The sequence below is a fragment of the Macrotis lagotis genome, chromosome X, assembly GCF_037893015.1.
Source record: "Macrotis lagotis isolate mMagLag1 chromosome X, bilby.v1.9.chrom.fasta, whole genome shotgun sequence".
NCBI classification, from domain to species: domain Eukaryota; kingdom Metazoa; phylum Chordata; class Mammalia; order Peramelemorphia; family Peramelidae; genus Macrotis; species Macrotis lagotis.
The window spans coordinates 674,077,255-674,103,758 of NC_133666.1; the positions used below are offsets into that span (position 1 = coordinate 674,077,255).

General features: G+C 43.6%; 1 protein-coding gene across 2 annotated transcripts in view; it reads left to right on the forward strand.

The window, feature by feature from the left end:
- Positions 1-26,504, forward strand: part of DTX1 (deltex E3 ubiquitin ligase 1) — a 61,966-nt gene that overhangs the window by 24,424 nt on the left and 11,038 nt on the right. For both annotated transcript variants that reach the window (XM_074205798.1, XM_074205799.1), the window contains exon 3: positions 11,425-12,124. In XM_074205798.1, the coding sequence (XP_074061899.1) occupies positions 11,425-12,124 (700 nt within the window). The remainder of the gene's footprint in view (positions 1-11,424; positions 12,125-26,504) is intronic.

Consider the following 26,504-nt stretch of genomic DNA (forward strand, 5'->3'; position numbering starts at 1 on the left):
TCATATAGAGAAGAATAAAAAACGATGATTGAATCTAGGTCTTCCAGCTTCCGATCTAACTCTCTTTCCATGGACCCCCTGATTCTGAATCCAAGGCTCTGTAATGGGTGAAAGGGGCATGGCAAGTATACTGAAGTCAGCCTGGGATATCTGGGATGCCCCTCCAATTCTGTTAGAAGCTGATTAAAAGGGCTTAGTTCCAGAGGATTTGAAGGAATAGGGGCCCAAATCATGAAGCAGAGACCTGGCATTGGCCCAGTCAAGATTCATCTCACAAGATTCCTCTTGTGGCTTTGAGACGAAAGCAGGTTAGGACGTCATCAGATCTTAGGAGACACTCCTTAGGAGACACTGTGAGCTAGGAATAGATGCCTGCCTGTTTTTTCCCTTTCCTTGTGCATCTGTCCCTGAGACCACTCATTTACCCCCGTGGAATCTGAGCCCTTCCTGAGGAGACAGCAGAGCTCTGGACCCCTGCCCATCCCCTTGCCTGGGTTTGCTCTCCCCTCCCCTCCCTCCAAGTGCAGGGCCCAGGGCCAGGCCAGTTTTGTTTACAAGAGAACCCACAGAAACCACTAATGTATGTCTGTTTAGCTAGATGAGCCCCCTGGGAAGGCTACATGGCCAATGTTACACTTCAGACTGGATTATTGATTACACTCACGGGCTCCCAGAGAGCCTCAGGATCATGGGGTTACTAGCTGCAGAGCAATTTCAGTAGTGACTAGGCAGTCAGTCTACAAGCCTTTAGTAAGCATGTACAATGTACCAGAAACTGGATTCAGAGCACATATAGAAAGGGAGAAGCAGTCCCTGTCCTCAGGAAGCTTCCAGTCTAATGGAGAAGACCGCTGTGAACAAATAAACTATAGACAGGATAAACTGAAGATCATCAATAGAGGGGGGGCACCAGCAGTGGCAGAAGAGCTTCCTGCAGACACTGGGATGAAAATAACATTTCTCTAGGGTTAATGATGGAGGTAGCTAAGTGGCACCACAGTGGAGAGAGTTCTGGGCCTCAAGTCCAGAAGATCTGAATTCAAATACACTTCCTGAGTGTGTGACCCTGGGCAAGTCACTTAACCTTTTTGCCTCACTTTCCTTATCTATAAAGTGCATCGGAGAAGGAAATGACAAACCACTCCAGTATCTTTGCCAAGAAAAGCCCATTGAGATCACAAAGAATCAGAAACAATTGAACAACTGTGCTTAATATGTGCCAAAGCTTTTACAAATATTATCTCATTTGAGTCTCATAACAACCCTGAGAGGGAAATGCTCTTATCACCACTTTCAGATGAGGAAACTAGGGTAAACAGAGGTAGAGTGACTTGCCCAGGGTCACACAGCTAGTAATTGTCTGAGACCAGATTTGAACTGGGGTCTTCCAGGCTTCAGACCCAGAGTTCTATCCACCATGGCACATAGCACCTCTATCCATTCTACCACAAGCCAAGGATATAAGTAGAATCTTAAAGTAAAAGAAATTCAGAGGAAGCAATGAGAATGAAACAGAGCATTTCAGGTCTGAGAGATAACAAGTGGGAAGGGGAGGGATAGAGAGAGAGAGAGAGAGAGAGAGAGAGAGAGAGAGAGAGAGAGAGAGAGAGAGAGAGAGAGAGAGAGAGAGAGAATAAATCTCGTTTTCCAGGCTAGGTGACTGACTTAGAGGATAATGGTGCCTTGAATGGTAATAGGGAAATTGGGAAATGAGGAAGGTTTTAGAGGGAAGACAACAAATTTTACTTTGGACATGTCAAGTTTGAGATGCCTATGGAACATCCAATTAGAGATGTCTAAACTCAATCCCCTGATTTTGCAGGGGAGGAAAGTGAGTCCTGTCAAAGGGCAATTACTTGTGCAAGGGTCACATGGACATTAAATAACAGAGGTCAGATTATATTCCAGATCATGTGACTGCAATCCCAGTAATCTCTCCAGTAAATCAGTATTTATTTACCATGTGCCAGGCACTGCGCTAATTACCAATGAAGCAAATAAAGAACAAAAAGCAAAAACCAATCTCATCTTCTATTGGGGAGAGATCAGGATAGTGAAGGGCCAGAAGGCAGATTGTATGTTGTCCTGGAGCCTCCAAAACCAAGGCCCAGCTCAGTCAGAACTCCCAGAGTCTCAGAAGGCTCAGAAAAGTTCCAATTCTCTGTCTGTAGTGTCTATCTCCATAAACCAAGGGAAATTAAGGTAGGCAATGGGGTCTTGAAGCCAGTTATCAGCATAGACCTGTGTGTAAAGAATGGCAAGAAGGAGGAGAGCATATATTAGGACACAAGAGGTGGAGAGCTTGTCCTAGAAGAAAGCACCCTTGATTTGTAGGCAGAGTACTTTTATTTGTATGACTTTGGGCAAATCTCTGAACCTCAGTTTCTTCATCAACAAAACGGGGATATTGAGACTGATTAGCCCTAAATCCTAGACTTTTAAACTAGCCTTTTTATAGTCAGAATTAGTCATGTGGAGTACAATCCCCCTCATCCCACAAAATATCTCCACTGCTGACCAGCCACAATGCCTGTGATTTGGAGACAAAGATTTGAAAGAGTCATTCTGTGGACTCAACAAACACCAGAAATGGAAGAGTCCTCAGATCTCATCTGGCTTAGAACCCAGAAAATAATAGCGAATACCCCTGGATCAAGCCACATATGGGACTTTGAAGGGTACCCATTTTCAGGAAGGATACAATGAAAAGAGCAGTGCACTTGGCTAGAGAAAACCTGGGTTCAAACCACACTTTGGTCATTTACTAACTAAATGAACTTGAGCAAATCTCTTGACCTCCTGGTCTCAGTTTTCTCATTTGTAAAAAGGAAGAGTTGGGCTGAACTTATTTCTTTGAACTTGGGAACATTGTGATATGGCTGCTAAAGGAGATGATTTGATCCTAAGTTATGCTGATAAACTCACTGCACTCTGACCCAGTAAACCATACTTGGAGCATGTTTAGCTCTGGGCACCATACCTTAGAAAGAAAACTGATTAGCTAGAAATCAATAAAAGGAAGGTATCCAGGATAGCAAAAGGCCTGAAGATCTTGCCATAGAAAGATTAAAGGGACTTGAGGATCTTTTTTCCTGGAAAAGAGTCAGGAAAGATAAAAGAGTTATTGTCAATTCCAAAAAAAGATTCTGCTTGGCCCCAGAGGGTCTAGAACTAGGGACTAAGGTGGTTGTTGCAAGGAGTCAGGCTAAGACTCTATATCAGAAAAAGACTTAACAGTGAGAGATTCTCAAGAGGATAACTGGAGACCCCAGGACGTGATGGGCTCTCCTTCATTGACAAGCCTCAAAGAGAGGCTGGATGACCATCTATTGGGCATGCTTAAGAGGGGATTCCTTTTCAGGTATGAGTTGGATTTGATGACCATTGAGATCTATGCCAAATCTAAGATCTTTCCAGTCTCTGATAACTGATTTAGTGGTACTTAGGATGGATTAGGAAAGACCAGGACTTGCCTCCCATGGTTGTTATTGTCACTTGGGGACCCTGAGTCCAGGTCTTTGACGGCCTCTTGTTCTTCCCAAAGTTCTGAGTAGAGACGGTCCTTATTCGACAATGGGGTCATTCCAGGCTACATGTAAAAACGCATGACTCTGCCTTTGTAATTCTCTCCCTGCCTCTCTGCAATAGCTACTGCCGTCATGCTTTCCCCCCCTCAGCTAACAGGATGTCCCATGACCACCTTCCCCTCTTGGGCTTTGGCCCGACTCCCTTTCCGGTGGAGGCCCCCTTGGCTAGCCGTTGGTGGCCCTTTCCTCATGACTCTCCCACCCACACACTGAAGTCATTTCCCTCCACCCCAGAGATAAGGGCCAAAGTTAGAGAGGAGGGAGAGGAGGTCACAGCTGTTGCTCTTCAGGGCCCCCCATCAAAAGGGAGGTAGGAGGAAGAAAAACAGTGAGGGGGCAATCTACAAGAAGCTAGGAGAGAAGGTGGCAGTGAGGAACCACTAAGGAAAAAAGATCATTCTTTTTCAGTTATAGCCAACTCTTCATGACCCCCATTTGGGGTTTTCTTGGTAAAGATACTGGAGTGGTTTGCCATTTCCTTTTCCAACTCATTTTACAAATAGGGAAACTGAGACAAACAAGGTTAAATAGCTTACCCAGAGTCTCATGGCTAACATGTGATTGAAGCTGGATTTTAATCCATGAAGAAGTTGTCCTGACTCCAGACCTGCCGCACCATCCATTGCACAACCTAGCTGCCCATCTCTATAATGGTTTCAGAATCATAAATTATAAACTCACAAAAGCCCCCATGAGGGAGGTAGTGTTATGATTAACACCTCTCATGTGATAAATGTGGAAACTGAGGAAACTCACTTAGGTAAGAGGGGCTGATCTGGCAGGTAACCAGCATGGGACAGTGTGGAACCAGTGTAAAAATCTAAATGAAACATCCATGTAGGGAATAGATGAACCCATAATATTGAAAAGTCTACCCATGTCCCTGCCCAGTAGACTGTGCTTTCCAACCCATACGTCCAGAATCTCAGACCACAATGGCCATTCAGTCTGACCCATACATGACCAAAGAACCCCTCTATAAGACATCTGATCATGGGAAGCCACTCCCTCCTCAGTCAACCCATTCCATCTTGGGATCACTCTAATTATTAGGAAGTTTATCCAGACATCAAGCCTAAATCTGCCTCCTTGCGTCTTCCACCCACTGCTCCTTGTTCTGGAGCCAAGTAGAACTAGTTCAATCCCTCCTCCACACCCTTCGAATATTTGAAGATGATTTCTTGTCCTCTCTAAGTCTTCTCCTCTGAACGTGTAGCCTCAGCTCCTTCCTATCATGCCAGAAACGCAAGGTCCTTTATCATCATCTCAGCTGACCTCCTCTGGCCACTGCTGTTCCACTTACTAGCCCCCTTCCTAGAGCATGACTGCCCATACCAAACACGAATTCCCATATTTGTCTCACCAGTGCAGACAGCAGTAGGACTAATTAACAACAGCAATAATAGCAATAATAAATAGCATTTCATAAGCTTAGCGTCCTTCACACATACTATCTCATTTGATCCTCTCCGCGACCTTTAGTCCAGACCTCTGAGCGATAGGTGCGATGATGATAATGATGATGATGATGATAATAATTATTATTATAATTTTACATGAGTATTTATTTATATTATTTAATAGTAATTATATATGAGTTTAAGATATGCAAAGCGCGCTTTCTTATTTTATCCTCACAACAACCTTGGGGAATAAAAGTTATTATTTTTCTAATTTACATAGGAGGAAACTGAGGCAGAGATTAAGTGACTTGCTCAAAGTCTAGTAATTGTTTGAAACTGAATTTAGGGGTGGCTAGGTGGAGTCAGGAGGACCTGAGTTCAAATTCAGTCTCAGACACTTAATAATTGCCTAGCTGTGTGGCCTTGGGCAAGCCACTTAACCCCATTTGCCTTGCAAAAACCTAAAAAAATAAAAAAATAAAAGAAACTGAATTTTAACTCTGGAGTTCCAGGTATAAAATCAGGAAGACCTGAGTTCAAATAGGACTTCAGATTTTTATGAGCTTTGTGACCCTGGGCAAGTCAACCAACCTCCATTTACTTCAGTTAACCCCTCTGTAAAATGAGGTTAAGTAATAGCTCCTACTTCCCAGATTTGTAAAGATGAAATAAGATAGTGGCAATGTTGAGGAAAAAAAAACTCAGGTCTCTCAACACCAATCATTCCTATCCTGAAAGTACACAACTAAAATCTCCTCCCTATGACCTGGGGGAAGTCACACTGCCTCAGTTTCCTTGCCTGTAAAATAGATGAACTAGTGCCCGAGTCTTGGATTCAATATTCATTCCTGCTAGGGCAGTGCCAAGGTATAACATTCATTTGTAAACTATTTCTTGCCAGCTTTAGAAAAGAAATTATAGAAGTCAATTTTTTTGGATGCTGGAAATATGAATTTTAGATAGCTCAAAGTCTCTGAAATGAGCAACTAGGTGACTAAGTAAAACTCTTTACAAATATTATCTTATTTGATATCACTACTTCTTGAGGCAGCTCATTCCACTTTTGGAGAACTTGAATTATTTGAATGCAGTTGGCACAGTGGGTAGAGTGCCCAGTCCGGAGTCAGGAAAACTCATTGTCTTGAATATAAATCCAGCCTTACTAGCTGAGTGACCCTTCTGCCTCAGTTTCCTCATCTATAAAATGAGCTGAAGAAGTAAATGACAACCCCTTCTAGTATATTTTCCAAGAAAACCCCAAATGGCATCATGCAAAATTCACTTATCACTGTTTGTCTCAGTTTCCTCATCTGTACCTTTGCCAAGACAAATGAAGTCAAGACAAAGCAGACATGACTGAACCCCAACGAAACCCCAGCAACAAACCCCTGATCCTCTTAAGTAGTGAAAGATGTTTTTACCTGAATTGTCCCAGGAAATTCTCCTTAGAAAATCTAGTAGCCAGAGGCACTGAAAGAGATAACCTGTCTAGACAGTCGCCCAAGGATACAATGAAAGACAAATAACAGGCCTGTCCTCAAGGAGCCCTGAATCCAATGGTGAGTCCCTCTGTCACCCAGCATACTACGTGCATGGCAGAAAAACTGGAACTCAAGCATCCTTGACTCCTGCAACCCAAGAGAGCCCACTCTTTGAGTGATGTAGGTTGGGTGCTGGATGTGAAGTGTTTCTGAGCTGTTTCTCTAGCTGGTTCGAGGATGTCAGTGCCCTAGTCTTGGACTGGTGTTAGAAGCAATTCTGCACTGAAGGAAAGCTGTGGAAAATTGCCAAGGAGGTGGAGACAAGAACTTGAAGCTTGAGGGGTGTGGATAACCTGCCTTGGAAGGACAGTCTCCCTAATTACTCCACTCTCAAAGGCCCCACTCTGGAGATTTCAATCTCATTTCAAAAGGGCTCCAGGGACCAAGTCTTAATAACTACCAGAAAACAGGCAGAAAAATCGATACCCTCGTAAATAGAGCAGTGGCCAGTAAGTATTCAGCAGCTGGCCTAATGCTGGACAGTGCTGACCTACCCAACTCTCTTGGCTTTTTTCCTCAATTTGTATGGCCAATCAAGGTGGAGGTTTCTGCAGAATCTTTTGCTGCTAAACAGGGCCAGACCCAACTGGACTTTGGTATTCTCCTGCCGGATCCCCTCTCTTTGATACTATCTCTACCTCCCTGCAATGGGTCACTGAGCCAGAAAAGCATCCCATACTGAAGATTCTTCTCCTTCACCTCACCATCAATCCCTGGGTCCCCAAGCCTGGGCCAGGTGACGATGAATGACTCAGACAACTGGACTATCAGACTTAGTTTTTCCTCTCTTTCTTATAATAGAAAAAATTATTTTCCTTCACTTCTCACATCTGATCATAAGTTCTTTGTTTCAGAAGTTGAAGGGACTTAAAAGACCATCTACATCCAACCCTCTCATTTATATACAGAAAAAACTGAGAAAGGAAATGATTTACTCAAGGTCTCACAGGTAGTTAAATGGAAGAGATGACACTGGAACCACTTAACAATTCTACTCCTCAACTTTTCTCATTTCTTTCTTCTTCCCTTCATCCCCACTCACCCTCCCCCATATCAGTCTTCATTATCACTCACTCCCACTATTGTAATATTTTTCTGTTTAATAGAGATCCTTATTATTAATCTCCCTATAGAGAGGGCCAAATTAACCTTTCTAATATGTGGCTTGGCTTATTGCTCCTCTGCTCAAAACCCTTCAAATCAAATGCTTTCTGACTAGAGTTCACATTTCTCTTCTTGGTATTCAGTACACGCCTAAACAAGACATCACTCTGCTTTTGCAACTTTTATCTTGTATCACACACACAAATACGCACATACACACAGAATATTCTTTGAGCTACCAGCCTTCTCCTCTCCGAGAGAAAGAGAGAGAGAGAGAGAGAGAGAGAGAGAGAGAGAGAGAGAGAGAGAGAGAGAGAGAGAGAATGAGAGATTGGAAGGGGGAGGAGGGGGAGAGGAGAGAGAGGACATGAGAGAGCAGAAGAGAGAAAGATGGAAATGGCAAACCACTCCAGTATCTTTGCCAAGAAAGCCCCAAATGGGGTCATGAAGAATTGGAAATGAATGAAATGACTGAATAACAACAAAGTGATAAGCCTTTTCTGATTTCCCTTCATGCTGTCTTCTCTCTGTTGATAATCTTCAATTTATGCTGCAAGTCTCTTGTTTGTACTTTAGTTGTTTTATTATTTCCCCATTGATATTGAACTCCTTGAGAATTATCTTTTGCCTTTCTTTGCATCACCAAGGATTAACATGGTGGCTGGCACAAAGTAGACACTTAATAAATGCTTATTTAACTGACTTTCTTTCATTTGAGGAAACTGAGGCAAACAGGCTAAATGACTTGCCCAGGTTCACACTGCTGGCTAGATTTGACTGGGGAAGATGGGACTTTCTAACTCCACTATTCCCAAAGTCTTCTCAAAGATGGAAAAATTTTAGTTGGGACTTGAAGGAAGCTGGGGAAGTCAGGAAATGAAGACGAGGAGGGAGACCATTACAGACATTGGAGACAGGTAGCCATGGAAAATGCCCAGAATAAGAATATGGCATATCTTTTCTGAGGAACAATCTGTAAATCAGTGCCAGCAGAGTATATGTTGGGGATTTAGGTAAAAGTAGATCAGAAGGAGGGGAGGAAACAAGATTGCACAGGGCTTTGAATGCCAGAGGATTTTTTATTTGATACTGAAAGCGATAGACAATCACTGGAATTTATTGAATGGAATATGAAATGGTCAAGTCTATACATTACATAATTTGATAGCTAAGTGGAGGATGGGTTGGAGTAGAGAGAGAGAGAACAAATGAAAGATCAATCCCAGGTCACAAGTCTGATCTTAAGATCATGCATCTAGGCTTGGAGGGGATCTCGGACACCATTTAGAGCTAAGATTCATATTCCAAGTCTTCTGACTCCATGCACACCTAGCCTTCTTTCCATTACATCAGCTCTGTCAACTTCAGTCATGGTGAAGAGAATATGTCTGGGAAGGAAAGTAGGGGCTCATCGAAACAGACTTTGTGTGACTGGTCTTGGACAGTAACTGCTCTGGGTCTACATTACATCATTTCCTTCTAAAATGGAGGCATTTGCAAGAACCAGGGACAATTTGGGGCTTTCTGCAAAGGAGGATACCATTTGTATCCAGAGAAAGACTTGTGGAGTCTGAACAAAGACCAAAGACTGATACCTTCAATTTAGGGGGAAAAAAACCTGTTATTTTTATGTAATTTTGCTATCTCTTATACTTCATTTTTTTCCTTAAGGATATGATTTCTCTCTCATCACATTCAACTGAGATCAATGTATACCATGGAAACAATGAAAAGCCTAACAGAATGCCTTCTATGGGGGGGAGGGAAGCAAGAATGCAAGAAAAATTGTAAAACTCAAAATAAATAGAATTTTTCTTAAAAAAATAAAAGGGGTGGCTAGGTGGCACAGTGCATAGCATACAGGCCCTGAAGATAGGAATACCTGAGTTCAAATCTGGCCTCAGACACTTAATAATTGCCTAGCTGTGTGGCCTTGGGCAAGCCATTTAACCCCATTGCCTAGCAAAAAAAAAATAAATAAAAATAAATAAACAAACAAGCAAACAAACAAACAAACAAATAAATAAATGGATAAATAAATAAATGGGTGGCTATATAAATAAATGAACAAATAAATAAACAAACAAATAAATAAATGAATGAATAAATAAATAGAAATAAAATGGAGGCATTAAGTTCAGTTGCTCCTTCAAGTTTGATGCACTAGGACTCTTTGTAAAACCTCTTTGTATCTCCAGTGGTGGGGTGCTTTCTTCTTTCTCCGCCCTCCTCATGAAGTACCCATCTATTTCCATCTAATCATGTTATCTCTTAGATTGGATTGTATATTTTCTGATGACAGAGACCTATACATCTCTGATTTTCCATGGTGGACACTTTGGAAATGTTCACTTGAGATCACTTATGGACCCCTGGAGGGGGCTTGGGGGCCAGATCCCTGTGCCCTGTTCCCCATTCCCAGCAGGAAATATTTGTAATATAGAGGAAAGTTTCCTGGATATAGCATCAGATTCTGATTCTGCCATATAATCAATGTGTGACCTGTGGAAGTTCACTTCCTTCTCTAGAACCCAGAGTTCTGATCTGTAACATGAGAGATTGGAAAACATACCATCTCTCAACCCTGGATATTTTCTGACCTCCCCCATACCTGGAATGGCTCTAAATCCTCCACTATGATTGCTAACCTCCCTGACATCCTCAAGAATCCCACCTTTCATGGGAAGTCTTCTTCAAGGTCCCTTAATTCAAGTGCCTTCTATCTCATAATTATTGCCTACTTATCCCATGTATATATTTGTTTGTATATTATCTTCCTTCTTAGACTGTAAATTCCTTGAGGGGAGGGACTGTCTTTTGCCTCTTTTTGTATCTCCAGTGATGGGGTGCTTAATAAATGTTTAGTGATTGATTAGACCTTCCAATTTTAAAGTCTATAACTCTAATTAGAGAAATCAGAGCCTTATAGGAACCTATGTTTATGAAGACTTTACATCCGTTATCTCTTTGGAGCCTTCCAACAGACTGATAAGACTAGAACATCAAGTATTGGGAAATGAAAGCTCATGTAGGTTAAGGGACTTGCCCAAGGTCACACAGGTAGTATCAGAGGCAAGATTTGGACTTCCTGACTGCAAGTACAGGAATCCAGCCTGCCTCATAAGACTCTGAACGGTCTTATTGTCCATTCTACCATTTCCCCTGGAGTGACCTCCTGGAGGTTGAAGATTTGTAGACTGTGTGGGAGGTCAGATACATGTGGGATCATAGATATTGACCTGGAAAGCATCTCAGAAAATGGGAACCAACATTTAGAACTGGAATGGACCTCAAACTTTTTCCTTTTATACATGAGGAAACTGAGGCCCAGATAACAGCTAGCATTTACATAGTGCTTTAATATTTCTGAAACATTTGACTTTATAGATATTATCCTCACTACAATCCTAAGAGATGGGTATTATTACTCTGTCTATTTTACAGATGACAAAATTAAGTGCTTTTCCCAGGAAGTATCTGGGACTGGATTTGACCTCCGTTCTCCCTGGCACTAGGTCCAGAACTCTATCTGCAGTGCCACCTAGTAGTCACCTAGAGCATAGGATTATAAATATATAATGGCAAGGCCCTTAGGAGTCACCTTGGGGCCCAACTCTCTCCTCTTTACAAAAGAGACTCCGGGGTCCAAGAGTGTGAGTGGCTTGTCTACACTCTCTAGTTCTACTGCCATAGGTGACACTGTTCGTGGTTGATATTTGATAGATGGAGGAAGGGGTTTGATGGTGGGCAGGGCTCTGGTCTCATTCCTATGTCTCCTCTTTCTGGCAGGAACGATGCGGCCAGTACGAAGGAACTTTTATGATCCATCCTCAGCACCAGGGAAGGGCATCGTGTGGGAGTGGGAGAATGATGGAGGCTCCTGGACGCCATATGACATGGACATCTGCATCACTATCCAGAATGCTTATGAGAAACAGCACCCATGGTTGGATCTTTCCTCACTGGGCTTTGGCTATGTGATATATTTCAACAGCATGTCGCAGATGAACCGGCAGACCCAGCGGAAGAGGCGGGTAAGGCGGCGCATGGACCTTGCTTACCCACTGACCATTGGTTCCATTCCCAAATCCCAGTCCTGGCCAGTGGGCGCCAACTCGGGCCAACCGTGTTCTTGCCAGCAGTGCCTGCTAGTCAACAGTACCCGGGCTGCTTCTAATGCCATCCTTGCCTCACAGCGGAGAAAGATGTACCAGGCCGCAGGCACGGGCACAGGAGCAGGCACTTTGCCAGTACGCCAGAGTAATACCTTCAATGGAACTGGGACTACACTGTGGGCTGGGAGCACCGGCCCTGCCGGAGGGGTGGCCAAAGGGGAGCCTGGCCGGTCACCTAATGGGGCTCCAGGAAGCAACTTTTCTCGGAGTCAGAGTGTTCCTGGTGGTGCCCAACTCTCCAGACAAAACAATCTGAACCGACCCGGGACTCAGCGTGTGGCCGTTCTGAGTACCAGGGCATCTATTCCTCCTGGGTAAGATGGGCTGTTCTAAGGAGTCCTGGCCTGGGAGGGATGAGGGAGGGAAGCACATCTGCCCTCCAGGGTTATCTCTAAACTGCTTTGTGAAGAAAACCAACCTAGGCAAAAGTTTAAGGGCTTTTGACCAAAGAATTTAGACCCTGAAAAGACCCCAGAGACCACTAGTCCAACTCCATCATTTTACAGGTCAGGAAACTAAGGTGCAGGGCAGTCCAAGATCATGCAACTAGTAAGTGTCTGAAGCAGAATTTGGAACCAAGTGTTAAGATAAATCAAGAACTGAAAAGTTATTTCCAAGACCCAATAGACCAAACTCCTAATTTTGTCAGTTGAGGAAATAGACCAAAGAGTTTGTGATGTCCATGTGATGGGACAGTGGAAAGGGATTTCATGGTATTTAGAATTTGAAAAGAACCTTAGAGAGCAGCTTGCCCAATCTTGAGAAGAAGATGGGGTCTTAGATCTAGAATAAAAAAGGACTTCGGAAACAATCTTTCCTCCTCACTTTTATAGATGAGAACAGAGTTTAGGAGATTATGTGATTTGCCCAAGGTCTCTCCCTCTCTCTCAATATGGTTCCCTCTCTTTCTCTGTTTCTTTGTCTCTGGCTCTGGCTCTCTTTTTGTCTGTCTCTCTGTCTCTCTGTCTCTCTCTCTCTCTCTCTCTCTCTCTCTCTCTCTCTCTGTCTCTCTCTCTCTCTCTCTCTCTCTCTCTCACACACACACACACACACACACACACACACACACACACACACACACACACTCAGAATAGTAGGGAGTTAACTCCTCAATTCACAGATAAGGAAACTGAGGTTCCTAGAGAGGGAGGGAATTGTTTGAGATGACCCAGTTAATAAGTATCAGAGACAAGATCTGAGCTGCTTTCCTTTGATTGTGCCTCTTTAGTCTTCTGTATCCATCTAGGAAAATGGGAGACAGGAGATAGCATCTTTCAGCTGGGTGGGGGGGATAATCCAGGAAGGCTATATGGTGGAGGCAGCGTCCTAACTGAGTCTGGAAAGAGCAGGGTTCTGGGAGCACAAGGGAATAGATCCAAATCTCTTTTAGACCTCCTTCAGAAATGTCTGCATCAGAGGCCAAGTTGGGATATGTGTCCAGACCAATGAATGGAGGACAGAGAAGAACAAGAACAGAGACAGAATTTCTTGCCTCCCCTTCCCCACCCCAGTCAGTCTGATGGCCTGGTCAGCCTGGTCCTCTGATAACCAGCATCAACCAGCCTGTCCAAGCTTGGCAATCTGTACCATGACTAGCATTCAGTTGTCACAGCCTTCAAGAGCCCAGGGTCGCCCCTACAATTAGATATGGGAGGAGAACTTCAGTGAAAGACACACTATTCTCTCAGGTAATAATACCTATAAGAAAGCAGGGTGATAGAATGAATGGAGAGCAGGGAAGCTCCAACTCTTACCTTTAATACATACTAGCTATGTAACTCTGGGCAAGTCACTTAATCTCTTATCGACCTAGACAAATTACCAAGACTATAAGTCATAGAGGAGGTCGCAACCTGTGCTGATGGAAGGACCTTCCTCATCCAGGAATTTCCTGTGCCAATGAACTCATAGGAACAATCTCTATCCTCTAAAAATAATCATAATGGCTTGGATTTCTATCCTAGATTATAGGATTTAAAGAGGCCTCTAGGGCCAGCCCCACTGGGTGCAACCAGAGTAACTCAAGTCCCCAGGGCTTGGTGAAGACAGAGTGGGGTGAAGGACTCACACAGGGCTCTCGGTGCCCAGTGCCCAGATATAGTAAGAGGGGGGCAGGTTAGAGCAGCTTGGGCTCCAGCTGCTGCCAGTTAGCAAGCTGGCCTCCCCAGGGAACTCATGCTTTCCCAGCCAAAGCCAGTCTCATTAATCACTGTCCCTGGCAGGAAAAGGGAGAGAAGAAAAGAGAGAAACAGAAGGAGGAAGAGGAAGACACAGAGGTTAAGATGAAGGAGAGCAGAGACAGGAAGAGAAAGTAACATCTTTGGGCAACCACATTGATTGACATGTGTCCTTTTTCTCACAATAGCTCTGTGATGTAGTCAGACAAGGGAGGGGAGAAAGAAATGAATGATAGATATATAGAAAAATAGACGGCAGAGAAATAGACAACAGAGATAGAAATAGATCTTAGAGATAAAAATAGATGATTGCTAAATGATTGCTAGGGATATTTAGAAATGGGTGATAGATTGAAAGAGATAGAAATGGATGAAGAGAGGGATATAATAGCAGTAGTAGAATGAGAAATAGATTAGAGATAGAAATAGATGCTCGAGTACCAAATTGTTACTATGAGGTAGGGATCGTGCTAAATGTTGGGACTACAAGTAAAAGCAAGATGGTCCCTGGCCCCTAACATTCTAATAGGAGAAGCCGACAAGGGAGATAGGGTGAATCTTGGCCTGCCCAAAACTCCCACAGAGGAGATAACTTGGGCTCAAAGAAAGAATTTGCTCATGGTCCCACAAGTGAAGAACTGGGGACCTGAACCCAGAGCTCCTGAATCCAAGTTCAGTGCATGGAGGACCCTGAAAGTCAGAGATGATGATGATGGTGGTGGTGACAATGGTGATGATGGTGATAGCGGTGATGATGATGTGGTGAGGATGGTGATGGTGATGATATCTAGCATTTATATACAACTTTAAGGTATGCAAAACTCTTCATATATGCTAACATTTGATCCTCACAATAGCCCTAGGCGGTAAGGTGATATTATTATCCCCATTTGGCAGATGAGGAAATTGAAGCTGAAGGCAATTAAATAAGCTGTCCAGGATCACACAGTTAGTAAGAGTGGAGCATTCAGGTCTTCCTGCCTTCATGTCCAGCCCTCTAGTTGGATCAGATGTGGTAGACAAGGATCTGGAGCAGAGGAATGATATGTTCGATTCACAGGTATTTATAAAGCAACGACTTTGGGCCAGACATGGAGGATGCAAAGGCCCCTCAAGTTTGCACTCTATAATGGGATACTCCTTAAACAAGGGTAGTCATAAAAGTATATGCAAAATAAGTCCATAAAATAGATACAAAGTTCAGGGGAATATAAGGGGGTACTTGGAAGTGGAGGGGGTGACAGGAAGAAATAGGTTTTTTTTAAGATTTTTCAAGGCAGTGAGGTTAAGTGACTTGCCTAAGGCCACATGGCTAGGTAATTATCAAATGTCTGAGGTCGGACGTGAACTCAGGTCCTCCTGACTCCAGGGCCGGTGCTCTATCCACTGCACCACCTAGCCACCCCAGGAAGAAATAGTTCTTGATCTGAGAGCTAGAGGGACGGTGAAAGAATAACCCTGGAACCAAAGAATATCTGTGACCCTGATGGCCATCTACTCCAACTCCTAGACAAACCTAATCCCCCATATAACATACCCAAGAAGGGGCGGAGATGGAGAAATGGGGGTGTCCATCACGTGAGATAATCATTGGAAAGCACTTTGCAGACTTTATGCTAGCTCTTGTGTATTGTCCAGAGCCAAAGTTCTTCCCTGTTATGTTATTTTATAGGCTTAGAATCATCCCTGACCTAGGGGGGAACCCAGGTATCTCTGGTGCTACATTCTCTACTCCCCCTTGGCCTCTCTGAGTTTTATTCCAGCGGTCAGAGAGGTGTGTTCTGGAGCCATTAATTGAATTCACAGCTGAAGGAAATAAGGTGATCAGATATTAGGTGACTTTCCCCAGATCATACAACTGGTAAAATCAAATATTTCCATGAGAGTTTTCTACCATGGCTAGGCATAGTCCTTGAGAGTTGGGGGGGGGGGGTCATTCTACAGGTGGCAGGAAATTTGCTAGTCCTTTCCCCAGAATGTGTCTCCTTTATCCTCCCTTTCAAGCAATCAATGATCCCGCTATGTGTGATAGTGGGACTTGAGGGACTGTGTAAATCTGGGAGGGATGAAGTAGGAGAAAAAAGATCAAGCAGCAGAGCTGGCCTGGCCCTGTTGGGAAGAGACTACAGAGCACCTAGCATCCCTTCCCCCGCTCAGGGAGTAAACATCTCAGCCCCCAGATACGCAGGCTGATGGCTGAGCCCCCCAACTCTAAGAAGCTATAAATATCTGAGGGCTGGAGGGGGGAGGCAGTGTCTGACACTGGGGGTGGGGAGGGAGGTGACATGCGCAGGAAGCGCCAGCTCCCGAAGGCCAAGGTTTCCAGTTGCCTTGGCAACAAGGGCCCAGGTGCACTGCAGAGGCAAGTGTCTAGAGAGGCCTTTGGGGAGTGGGGGCAGCCATGCTCTTGGCCCTGAAACCCTCTGTGTTACCCTCCTTCTCTCTCACTGCTTTCCAACTCTCTCCATCGGGCCCTTTGTCTCTCTGGGTTTCTCACTCTCTGCCTCTCCATCTCTTTGTCCCTCTGTCTCTCCCTCCTTTTGTCCCTCTTTCTGAGTCATTCTCTCCCTCACTGACTATTTCTCCTTGAGACTCCTGTTTTATCATTTGCTCTGTTCTTTTCCCCAGTCTCTCCATGTCATTCTCATTGACTCTCCTCAAATTCTTTGTCTTTCCCTCTCTTTGTATTTTCTCTCTCCTCCCCTCTGACTCTTCCATCTCTCTCTACATCTCCCTCCCTCTTCTCTCATTTGTTGTCTCAACCTTTTTCCTTCATTCCCCTACTCATCTCTCCCCCCTTCCTCTCTGTCTCCCTCTCCCTCTCTTTATCTCCAACTTCCTCTTTCTCCCCCTCCCTCTATCTCCCTCTCTGTCTCCCTCTCCATCTATCTTTCCTCCTTTCCTCGTTCTCTCTCTCTCTCTGTCTCTGTCTATGTCTCTCTCTGTGTCTGTCTGTCTCTGTCTGTCTGTCTATGTCTCTCTCTCTCTCTCTCTCTCTCTCTCTCTCTCTCTCTCTCTCTCTCTCTCCTTCCCAGACAGCTTTCTCCTCATATACTTTTAGTCTCCTCAGTACAAAAGGAGCTTTAAAAAAACCAAACCTCTATTCCCTTCCCCCACTGTAACCACAGCACACCAGACTCATCCTAACCTAATAAGCCTCACCCACAGCTTTCTAAACACAAAGAGATTCCATGACCTCCATCAAGAACACATGGGAGGAAGCTTTCTCTGGTGTCTGACCTAAATCATTTACAGAGCAGGGGGGAGGGGGGGAAACCAAAAACAAAACACAAGTGAGAGTCAGATAATGACAGGGACTTGCCCAAGGTCATTCACTGAGTCAGCTGGAGCTCATTATAACCCCAACAGACTTGGAACCAGGAAGACCTGGGTTCAGATCTTTTCTATGATACTTTCTGTGCAAACTTAATATCATTAATCCTTAACTTTTTCATCTGTAAAATAGGAGAAGTAATGGCATCTACCTCACAGGGTATTGTCACATAAGATGATCGTGATAGTCATTAATAAATACATCACAATGATCTCATTATTGAATGAAATAATGTATGCAAAGGGTTTTGCAGATTTTAAAGTATATAAATATCTATCAGTAGTTGTACCATAGGTGTTTAGGTTGAATTTTTCAGAGAGGTTTCATATAGGGAAAAAAGTTCCTAGTAATCAGAGTCCCCAGAAAATGGAAAGGGCTACCTCTGGGTGGCAATGGTCCAAAGATTCAATGGATACTGTAAAGAGGTTCCTGTCCAGGAATCAGATAGCTAGGTGGCTCTGTGGATGAAGCACTAGATCTGGAGTCAAGAAAAATCTAGTTCAAATCCAGCCTCAGACACTGACTAGCTATGTGATCCTGGACAAGTCACTACATCTCTGTCTGCCTCAGTATCCTCAGTGGTAAAATGGCACCTGCCTCGCAGAGTTGTTGTAAAGTTGATGCCTTATAAATCTGTATTCCCTTCCCCCCCTCGCCTTTCAGATTGGATTGGATGGCTTCTGAGGTCCCTTCTAGTCTGCAGGCATCTCTCTGAGTCTCTCCATTTCATCTAGGCAATGAGAGAGTGTCTGTTTGGCAGTTCCTCCTATGAGGGTCAGGGGAAATCTGGGGTGGGAAGCCAAGAGGTAAGTGAGAAAACCCCAACTGTTTATAAAAAGGGGTCAGTCCTCAGAATTTCTGAGACCAGATGTTGCTGGGGAGGAGGAAACTGGCTCAGAATTTCCATTACATTGAGGGTTGGGTGGAAGGGAGAGTGATTTATATGTGTGCAGGGGGAAAGGATGAGATGTGTTTGGAGGGAGGGATTAAAGAGGAGAAAGGAAGATTTATGATGGAAGGAGGTGGATTTATGTGACTGTGTACAAGGGAACATGATTTATCTTTATTTTTAAAGGAAACAACAAGCACCTGAGTGGATTTTTCCTCCACCACCCAACCATGTAGAGACTTCACTCCTCTTTCCCAGTCCTCTTTCCCAAAGCTTTCTGGGAGGGGAGAAGGAGGATGCCAACACAGATCCATAGGACTGAAGTCCTTTGATGGGGCCCAGGCTTTCCCCATAGTCTTCCATCCTTTCCATATCAGTTGCTTCTTCAGAACTGAAAGAATTTATGAAAAGACCCCCCAGATTAGGGGTCAGAAGACCTGGGTTCAAATTTCCCCTCTATCACTCACTACCCATGTGATCTTGAGCACATCATTTCCACTCTCAGAGTCTCCATTCCTTTGCTATAAAATGAAAGGATAAGATTTCTACCTCCACATTTTTAATTCTGTGATTATTTGAGGGGAACCAATCAACCAATCATTTATTTGCTTATTTGTGTTTTGGCATCGCAATGGGGGGGGGGGGGTAAGTGACTTTCCCAGGGTCACATGGCTAGGTGATTATTAAGTGTCTGAGGCCAGATTTGAACTTAGGTCCTCCTGACTTCAGGGCCAGTGCTCTATCCACTCAATTAATCATTTATTAATCAATTACTATGTGCTAGATATTGAGGATAAAAAGTGAGATCAAACAGTGACTGGCCTCAAAGAGCTTAAATCCTATCAGGAACCATAGTACCATGAAAAATCTAAGGGTTGGGGAAGCTAGGTGGCACAGTGGGAAGAGCATTAGTCCTAGAGTCAGAAGGACCTGTCTTCAAATCCAGACTCAGTCACTTGACACTAACTAGCTGTATGACCCTGGGTAAGTCACTCCAATTCCCCCCCCCCAAAAAAAGGACACATGAAAAACCTAGGGGCCTGAATTAAAGGTCAATGATCCCATTGACTCATCAAGACTCTTTGGAAAATAATTTCCATTTAGGTTAAGAAAGAAACTTTGCAAATATAGATCAGAGAAATATGGCTAGATCATATGTGGCTCAAAAAAGATTTGATGGGGCAGCTAGGTGGCGCAGTGGATAGAGCACTGGCCTTGGAGTCAGGAGTACCTGAGTTCAAATCTGGCCTCAGACACTTAATAATTACCTAGCTGTGTGGCCTTGGGCAAGCCACTTAACCCCATTGCCTTGCAAAAAATAAAAAAAAAAGATTTGAGTATTTAAATGGAATCGAAGTTCAATAATAATCCTTAGCATGTATAGAATGCTTAAGTTTTGCAAAAGCACTTTATATATTGACATCCAAATTTGATCCTCACAACAATCTTGGGGGAGTTAGGTGCTAGCATCAACCCCATTTAATAGGTGACAAAAGTGTGGTATTTAGAGGTAAGTGACTCTCCCATGGGCCATATAGCTAGTAAGTATCTAAGAAGCTAGATCTGAATTCAGGTCTTCCTGACTTCATGTTTGCATTCTATCCATTGCACCACCTAGATCTTGAGTCAAAAATGTAATATGGTGGCATTGAGAGGTATAATATCCAAAGCTGCAGAGGTGACAATCCCATTGTATTCTGTTCTAATCAGAAGACTGGGACAACTAGGTGGTGCAGTGGATAGAGCACCAGCCCTGGAATCAGCAGGACCTGAGTTCAAATCCAGCCTCAGACACTTAATAATTACCTAGCTGTGTGGCCTTGGGCAAGTCACTTAACCCCATTGCCTTGCAAAAAAAAAAAAAAGGCTAACGTAGCTTGGCCTAATCAACCTCTGAAGTTCCTTCCAGGGCTGAGTTGTTATTCTAAAACAACTTTCATGTCTTCCTAACTTGGCTCCACTTTTAACACCTCCAGAACCTCCTCTCCATCTCATGGAATTTGACACAGGAAGGGAAAAGATGTGAAAGAGTTGGGAAAAAAATCAATAATCCGTGTGTGTGTGTGTGTGTGTGTGTGTGTGTGTGTGTGTGTGTGTGTGGCGGTGAGTGGAGAAGAAGAGGTCATGGCATCTTGCTGATGACTCCCACTTCTCCTGGGTTGTTGGATTTCCTGGTCCCAAGTTCACACAACTGTATGGGGAGGAAACTGTGAACAGCCAAGCGGAACTGTGTGGTGAATGGAGGGGGGATGAGGGGGCAGTTAGTTCTCAGCAGCCTTCATTTCCCCCTCTCTTCCCCTCCACACCACATCAGCTCATCTCCCACCCCTAAATTACCACAAGGTTAAACCAGATCCGTCAACCAGATGAGAGATACTTCCTGCCCCTCTCTCTTTGCACCTGCTGAAGGTTTGAGCTGTGGGAAGTCCTCCCCTAAGGTTCAGGGGGGGAAGGGAGGTTCTCACCCAGGTACCAGGTTCAACAGGGTAGGATTCAGGTCAATGTGAAGAAATTAATTGGCAGAATGGGACTAAGGGTCCTTGGGGGGGGGGGGGGCTATAGGCAGAGTAACTGTGAGACAAAGTAGGCTTCAGACGGGACGTGGTGGTAGCATTTCAGAACTGGAGGAACAATCGACAAGGTTACATTATCACTATAAGCCAGAGTCCGCATCCCTGGGGTTAGCTCTAACACAAATGAACTATGTGATAAGAGGAAATTTACCTCTCCTATCTGAGCCTTCATCCCCATATTGTAGAAATAATATCTCTACCCTTACCTCTTTTACTGAGCTTTTGGGAACAACCTGACATTTTACTGAGCAACAAACCCTTGGCTTGGAGGAGTTCCCCAATCTCACTCATTACAGAATCTGTCTGATCCAACCAGCTCTTCATTTTAAAGAGAGAAATTGGTTTACCTAAATTCACATCGGGGGAGCAGCCAGATGGTGCAGTGGATAGAGCACTAACCCTGGAGTTAGTTCTAATCTGGCTTCAGACATTTAATAATGACCTAGTTGTATGACCTTGGGCAAGTCACTTAACCCCATTGCCTTGTAAAAAAAGCAATATCAGTATACTGTTTACAAAATTCTCTTGATTCTGTTCATTTCATTCTAGCTAAAGTCACATTGGGAGAGAAGGGTAAAACCAGAATCATGGGCATGAGATCTTAGGATTTTATGCCTCTGGAGCAAGAAGACATCCTAAAAGTCCCCACTTTGGCCATCCACTTTACAGATAAAAATGTAGACGCTCACGGAAAGAAAAGGACTTGCCCAGTCTCACACATAAAAGACAGAACTGAGATTCCAATCTAGTCCTTCTATCATCAAATTCAGCCTTTCTCCTGGGATATTGAGTTGCCTCATTAAGATTTGCAGCCTGGCATCTGTCCTTGGAATTGGAATCCGACAAAGCTTAGAGGAAAGGGAGGTGTGAGAAATGAGTAGAATTGCTTAGGTTAGAACTGGCTTCCAATGGGAGAATAGGATTCCAGTACTGGGGTGTGTTTCCAGTCAGAGGCGTGTGATTCGGTCTGTTCTCTTCACAGTCCTGACACACTCCAGGGTATGCAGGGTATAGTGTCCCAGCATACATCTCTTGAAGAAGGGATGACCTAGATTGGTCCATTTATTGACCGTTCTCTGAGAACAGGTTCCGAATCACCAAAACAGTCAAAGGTGATGGACAGAACCCAAGTAAATGACCAAGATGGTGGCTTCAAGTTTTTACCATATGAGGATCACTTGAAAGATCTGGGGGTGTCTAGCCTATAAAAGAAAAGGGGGTGAGATGGGGAGGAGAGACAGACACTATGGCTGTCTTCAGAGACTTGGGTGGCAATCATGTGGATGAGGGATAGTATCCTTGGGTTCTACCCCAGAGGGCAGCTACCCCAGCTACTGACCCTTGGTGGACTCAGCTGCTCCAGGCTGCAGATGTTGCCTCTTTGGCCCATATTCATATCCTTCCTTTTCCCCTCCAAAACGGTGCTGATCGTGCATAGTTATAATGGATGGAGGTTGCAAAGATATAAATAGTGGTTTGATAGGAAAATCTTACTAATAATTAGAGCCATGGAAAAGTCAAATAGGCCCCTTGGGGAGGTAATTTGTTGCCCCTCCTCTCTGAAGGACTTTGAGCAATGACCAGATGTGACTGAGAGGGCATGGTTTGGATGAGATAGTCTTAAAGATCCCTTCCATTTCTGAGATTCAGCGACTGAGTCAATCAATCAGCAAATAGTTATTAAGCCCTGACCGTATGTCAGGTTAATCACTGGGGATGAAAGAAGGACCAATAGTGCCCACTCTCAAGTACATTGCATTCTAATGATAGAATCAACTTGTAAATAAATTTGTCATTTGGGATGAGATATTGGAGGGAGTATTTGGAGCTTTTTGTCCCTAGAAATCAGTCTCAATCCCTCTCCCTTCATCTTTAGAAGTGAAGGGTGTTAGCAGTCTAGAGTCAATCAACAAACATTTATTAAGGGGTGGCTAGGTGGCACAGTGGATAGAGCACTGGCTCTGGAGTCAGAAGGACCTGGGTTCAAATGCGGCCTCAGACACTTAATAATTGGCTAGCTGTGTGGCCTTGGGCAAGCCACTTAACTCCATTGCCTTGTCCAAAAAAAAATCCTAAAGAAAAAAAAACAAGCATTTATTAAGTGCCTTCTATGTTCCAGTGTACTATGCTAACCACCGGGTATATTAAATAGGCAGAAGACAACCCTCATGCAGATGGAATATTACAGTGGAAAGAGTGTTGCATTGTAAAGTTGGAGGACCTGAATTCAAATCCTTTCCATGGCTCATCACTATCTCTGTAATACTGGACAAGACACTTAATCCCCTTTGGTCTCAATTTCCTCATTTGTAAAATAAGGGAATTGGGCTGGATGGTCTCCGAGCTTCCTTCCAACACTCAATCCATGATTATGATTATAATTCATACAGAATGTCTGAGAGAAATGTTCTTGGGAAAATCAGAGCAAGAATGCCCACACAGAACATGCCAATGGGACATTCCCAGGATGAAGCATTCTCCTGGAATGTTCCTTTGGAGCATCTGGCAGGAGGACCCCTTAAAATCCAACTAGGTGGTGTAGTGGCTCTCTAGCACTGGCCCTGGAGTCAGGAGGACCTTACTAGCTAGGTGACCCTGGACAAGTCACTTTACCGATTGCCTAAAATAAATAAATAAATAATCCAGATGCTGCCAGGATCCTAGCTGGAACAAGTTTAGGTGGAAACAAAAAAGAAATCTGAGGTTAGATGTAAGATAGAAGATAGAACAATTTCAGATCTAATTCTGGCAAGAAGCAGACAGAGACCTTATAGGTAAAGGGAAGTTGTACAGACCTGGGGTTTTCTAGACCCCAACCCCCATCTTCAAGAAGCTACAGTGGAAAGATATGGCTCAGTGAGTCAGAGGAAGTCATTGAAGTACCTGAATCAAAAATTCTGAGACACAGTACCTAATCAACACATTTTCTAAAGTCACAATTCAAGGGAGATGGAGAGTCAACACACACACACACACACACACACACACAGAGTCAGAGACAGAGAGAGGTCTGAATACAAATTCAATTTGATTTTACTATAAGGTAAAACCTCCTTGGGGAGAAAAACAGAAGAAACATTTATTATGCATCTATTATTTGCTATATATACAGTGCTAAGCCCTTCCCAGATATTTCATTTGATCTTCACAACAATCTTGGGAGATAAGTGCTATTATTACCACTAACATTTTACAGTTGAGGAAACTGAGATGCATAAAGGTCAAGCGACTTGCCGAGAATCACATGACTGGTAAGTATACGAGGCTAGATTTGAACTCGGGTATTTCTGAATCCAGAACTGATGCTATCCACTGCATCACCTAGCCACCTCTGATTTATGGAGAAGCACCAAAATCCAAGGAAATACTTCCTCTGTTTTGATTAGTTATATTAACAAAGTACAAGGATTCATGGAAGAACAGAAGGATCTCACAGCTAAGGAACGTCTTAAAAAAAAATCTAGATAATATGTGGGACTTTCAACCCTAGGTATCTTTTCAAAAAGCATGTAGGATCCTTTTCAGACACGTGTTATATTCATTTTCCCAGCAAACATCAACCAAGATAGAGTTACTTAGGTTCCGAGTTAGCTCAAAGCCACCATTTCACCACTTTACAGTCAAACATGCACCTCTGAGTGATGGTATGGAAAGGTGATTGGATTTAAAGTCAAGAAGACATGGGTTCAAATTCCAGCTCCACCATTATTTGTAGTGACCTAGAGTAGTTAGTTACTTACCCACTCTGAGCTCAGTCTTCCCATCTGTAAAATTAAGGGGTTGTATTATATAGCCTTTCAACTCTAGATATATGAGTCTATTAAAACATCCCAGGCTTTCCCATTTGCTGTTATGTGGGAAACTATGCCCTCGATGGTCATTGCAGGCAGATTCAGGAGGCTCTAGAGATGGTCCTTATATGACTAGCATATACAAGCATCAACTCCAAGACTCGCTCCCTTACCTTATTCAAAAGTAAATTATTTAATTAAATAACTCATTGAAATTTTTTTTGTTTTTTGCAAAGCAATGGGATTAAGTGATTTGCCCAAGGTCACACAGCTAAGTAATTAGAAAGTGTCTGAGGCCAGATTTGAACTCAGGTTCCCCTGACTCCAGGGCTGGTGCCACCTAACTGTCCCCACAACTCATTAAAAATGAACGATGAACTCTAGTCTCACATAGTTGATGACTCTACCTGAGGCTGCATTTAGCATGGGCTGGGAGCAGGCACTCTGAGGGAGGTCAGAGGTATCCTACATCTAAATCTGGAAGGAACCCCAGAGACCCTTAAATAGATGAGGAAACTGAGATCCAGAGAGTGGAAGTAACCTCTCAGATTTCCTGCCAGAGTCAGATTAGAATCTCTCCAGGTGTACTGCCTCCAAATCCATCATATCACTTTGTGTTTCTACCCATGGACAAGCTGTTGAAAGGTTTAATTCTTTAAAAAAAAATCTCTTCCCATGGCTGCTATAGCCAAACCAATTTAAAATCCACCAGATCCTCCTTAAATCTTCTTAGCTTCACCAAGACCTACACTGACAGTTACTGCCATCACTATCATTCAGAGCTTATGCTGTGGTCAGAACCCTGGTGGTGATGTCTATACTGGCTACAAGGTCTAAGAAGTAATCATTGCCCTTGCACTTATGGAGTCTTAAGAAATGTCCCTGAACCAGAAGTGTCAAATATTGTTCTATGGACTGGGAATACGAAGAAAAGCAAAAACTATCCTGGAGATAGCAGACTAGTGAAGCAGAAGATTTAGCTAGGAGTTGACTTGAAGTATTTGTAGAACTTTCCAGGGAAAGTGGCATTAACCTTGTTATTTGGGCCCAAAGGGACCAAATAACCAGCAGTGGCGAATGGGGAGAGTGCAAAAAGTTTGGCTCCATTTAGGGAGAAAACTTCCTAATGGTTCATTCAAAATGATACAGGCTGACCCAGGGCTTCAAGCAAAAGCTAGATGACCAACTGAGGGGTCAAATTGAACTGGGTGTCCTCATAGCAAAAAAAAAAAAAAAGCTCCAGTTCAGAGAGGTCTATGATGTAGCATAACTTGGAGTCAGGAAGATGGGTTCAAATCCCATCTCATAAACATGCTACCTGCATGACCCTGGATAAATCACTTAACTTCCACTTGCCCCAATTTCCTCACCTGTAAAATGAACTTGATAACCTCTAAGGTCTCCTCCAGCTCTAAATCAATCATCATCTGAGGTTTTCATCAAATCTAGACTCTATCATTTACTATTCTGTGGCCTTGGGCAAGTCACTAAACTTTCAGGGTCTCAGTTTCCTCAACTGTCAAATGAAGAGATTGGACTTTGAGGTTCCCTCCAACTAAAGATCTGTGAGCTCTTCTAAGAGATTCTATGATTTCTCAACCAACATCTCCTAAGTACCAATTGCGTGCTAAGCATAGGCTAAGTGGAATTGATAAAAGTTGGGAGGTGAGTGAAGACATTCCTGTGGATCTGTGAGAGCATTGATGCTCTCCAGTGATTCAGATTGTCACTTGTACATCTCAGGAGACTTCCCAGTCCTTCTACCAGTGCATTCTTATAAATCACATCTCTGGATTCTTATCACCTGAAAAACACAGGGGGTTGGAGGAGAAAGTACTTTCCATCACCAGGGTCCTTTCTCTAGAACTTTTGACACTTGCATGTGTACTAGCCATCAGGGGAAGCCAATAGAACAGAGAATATTTTGCCA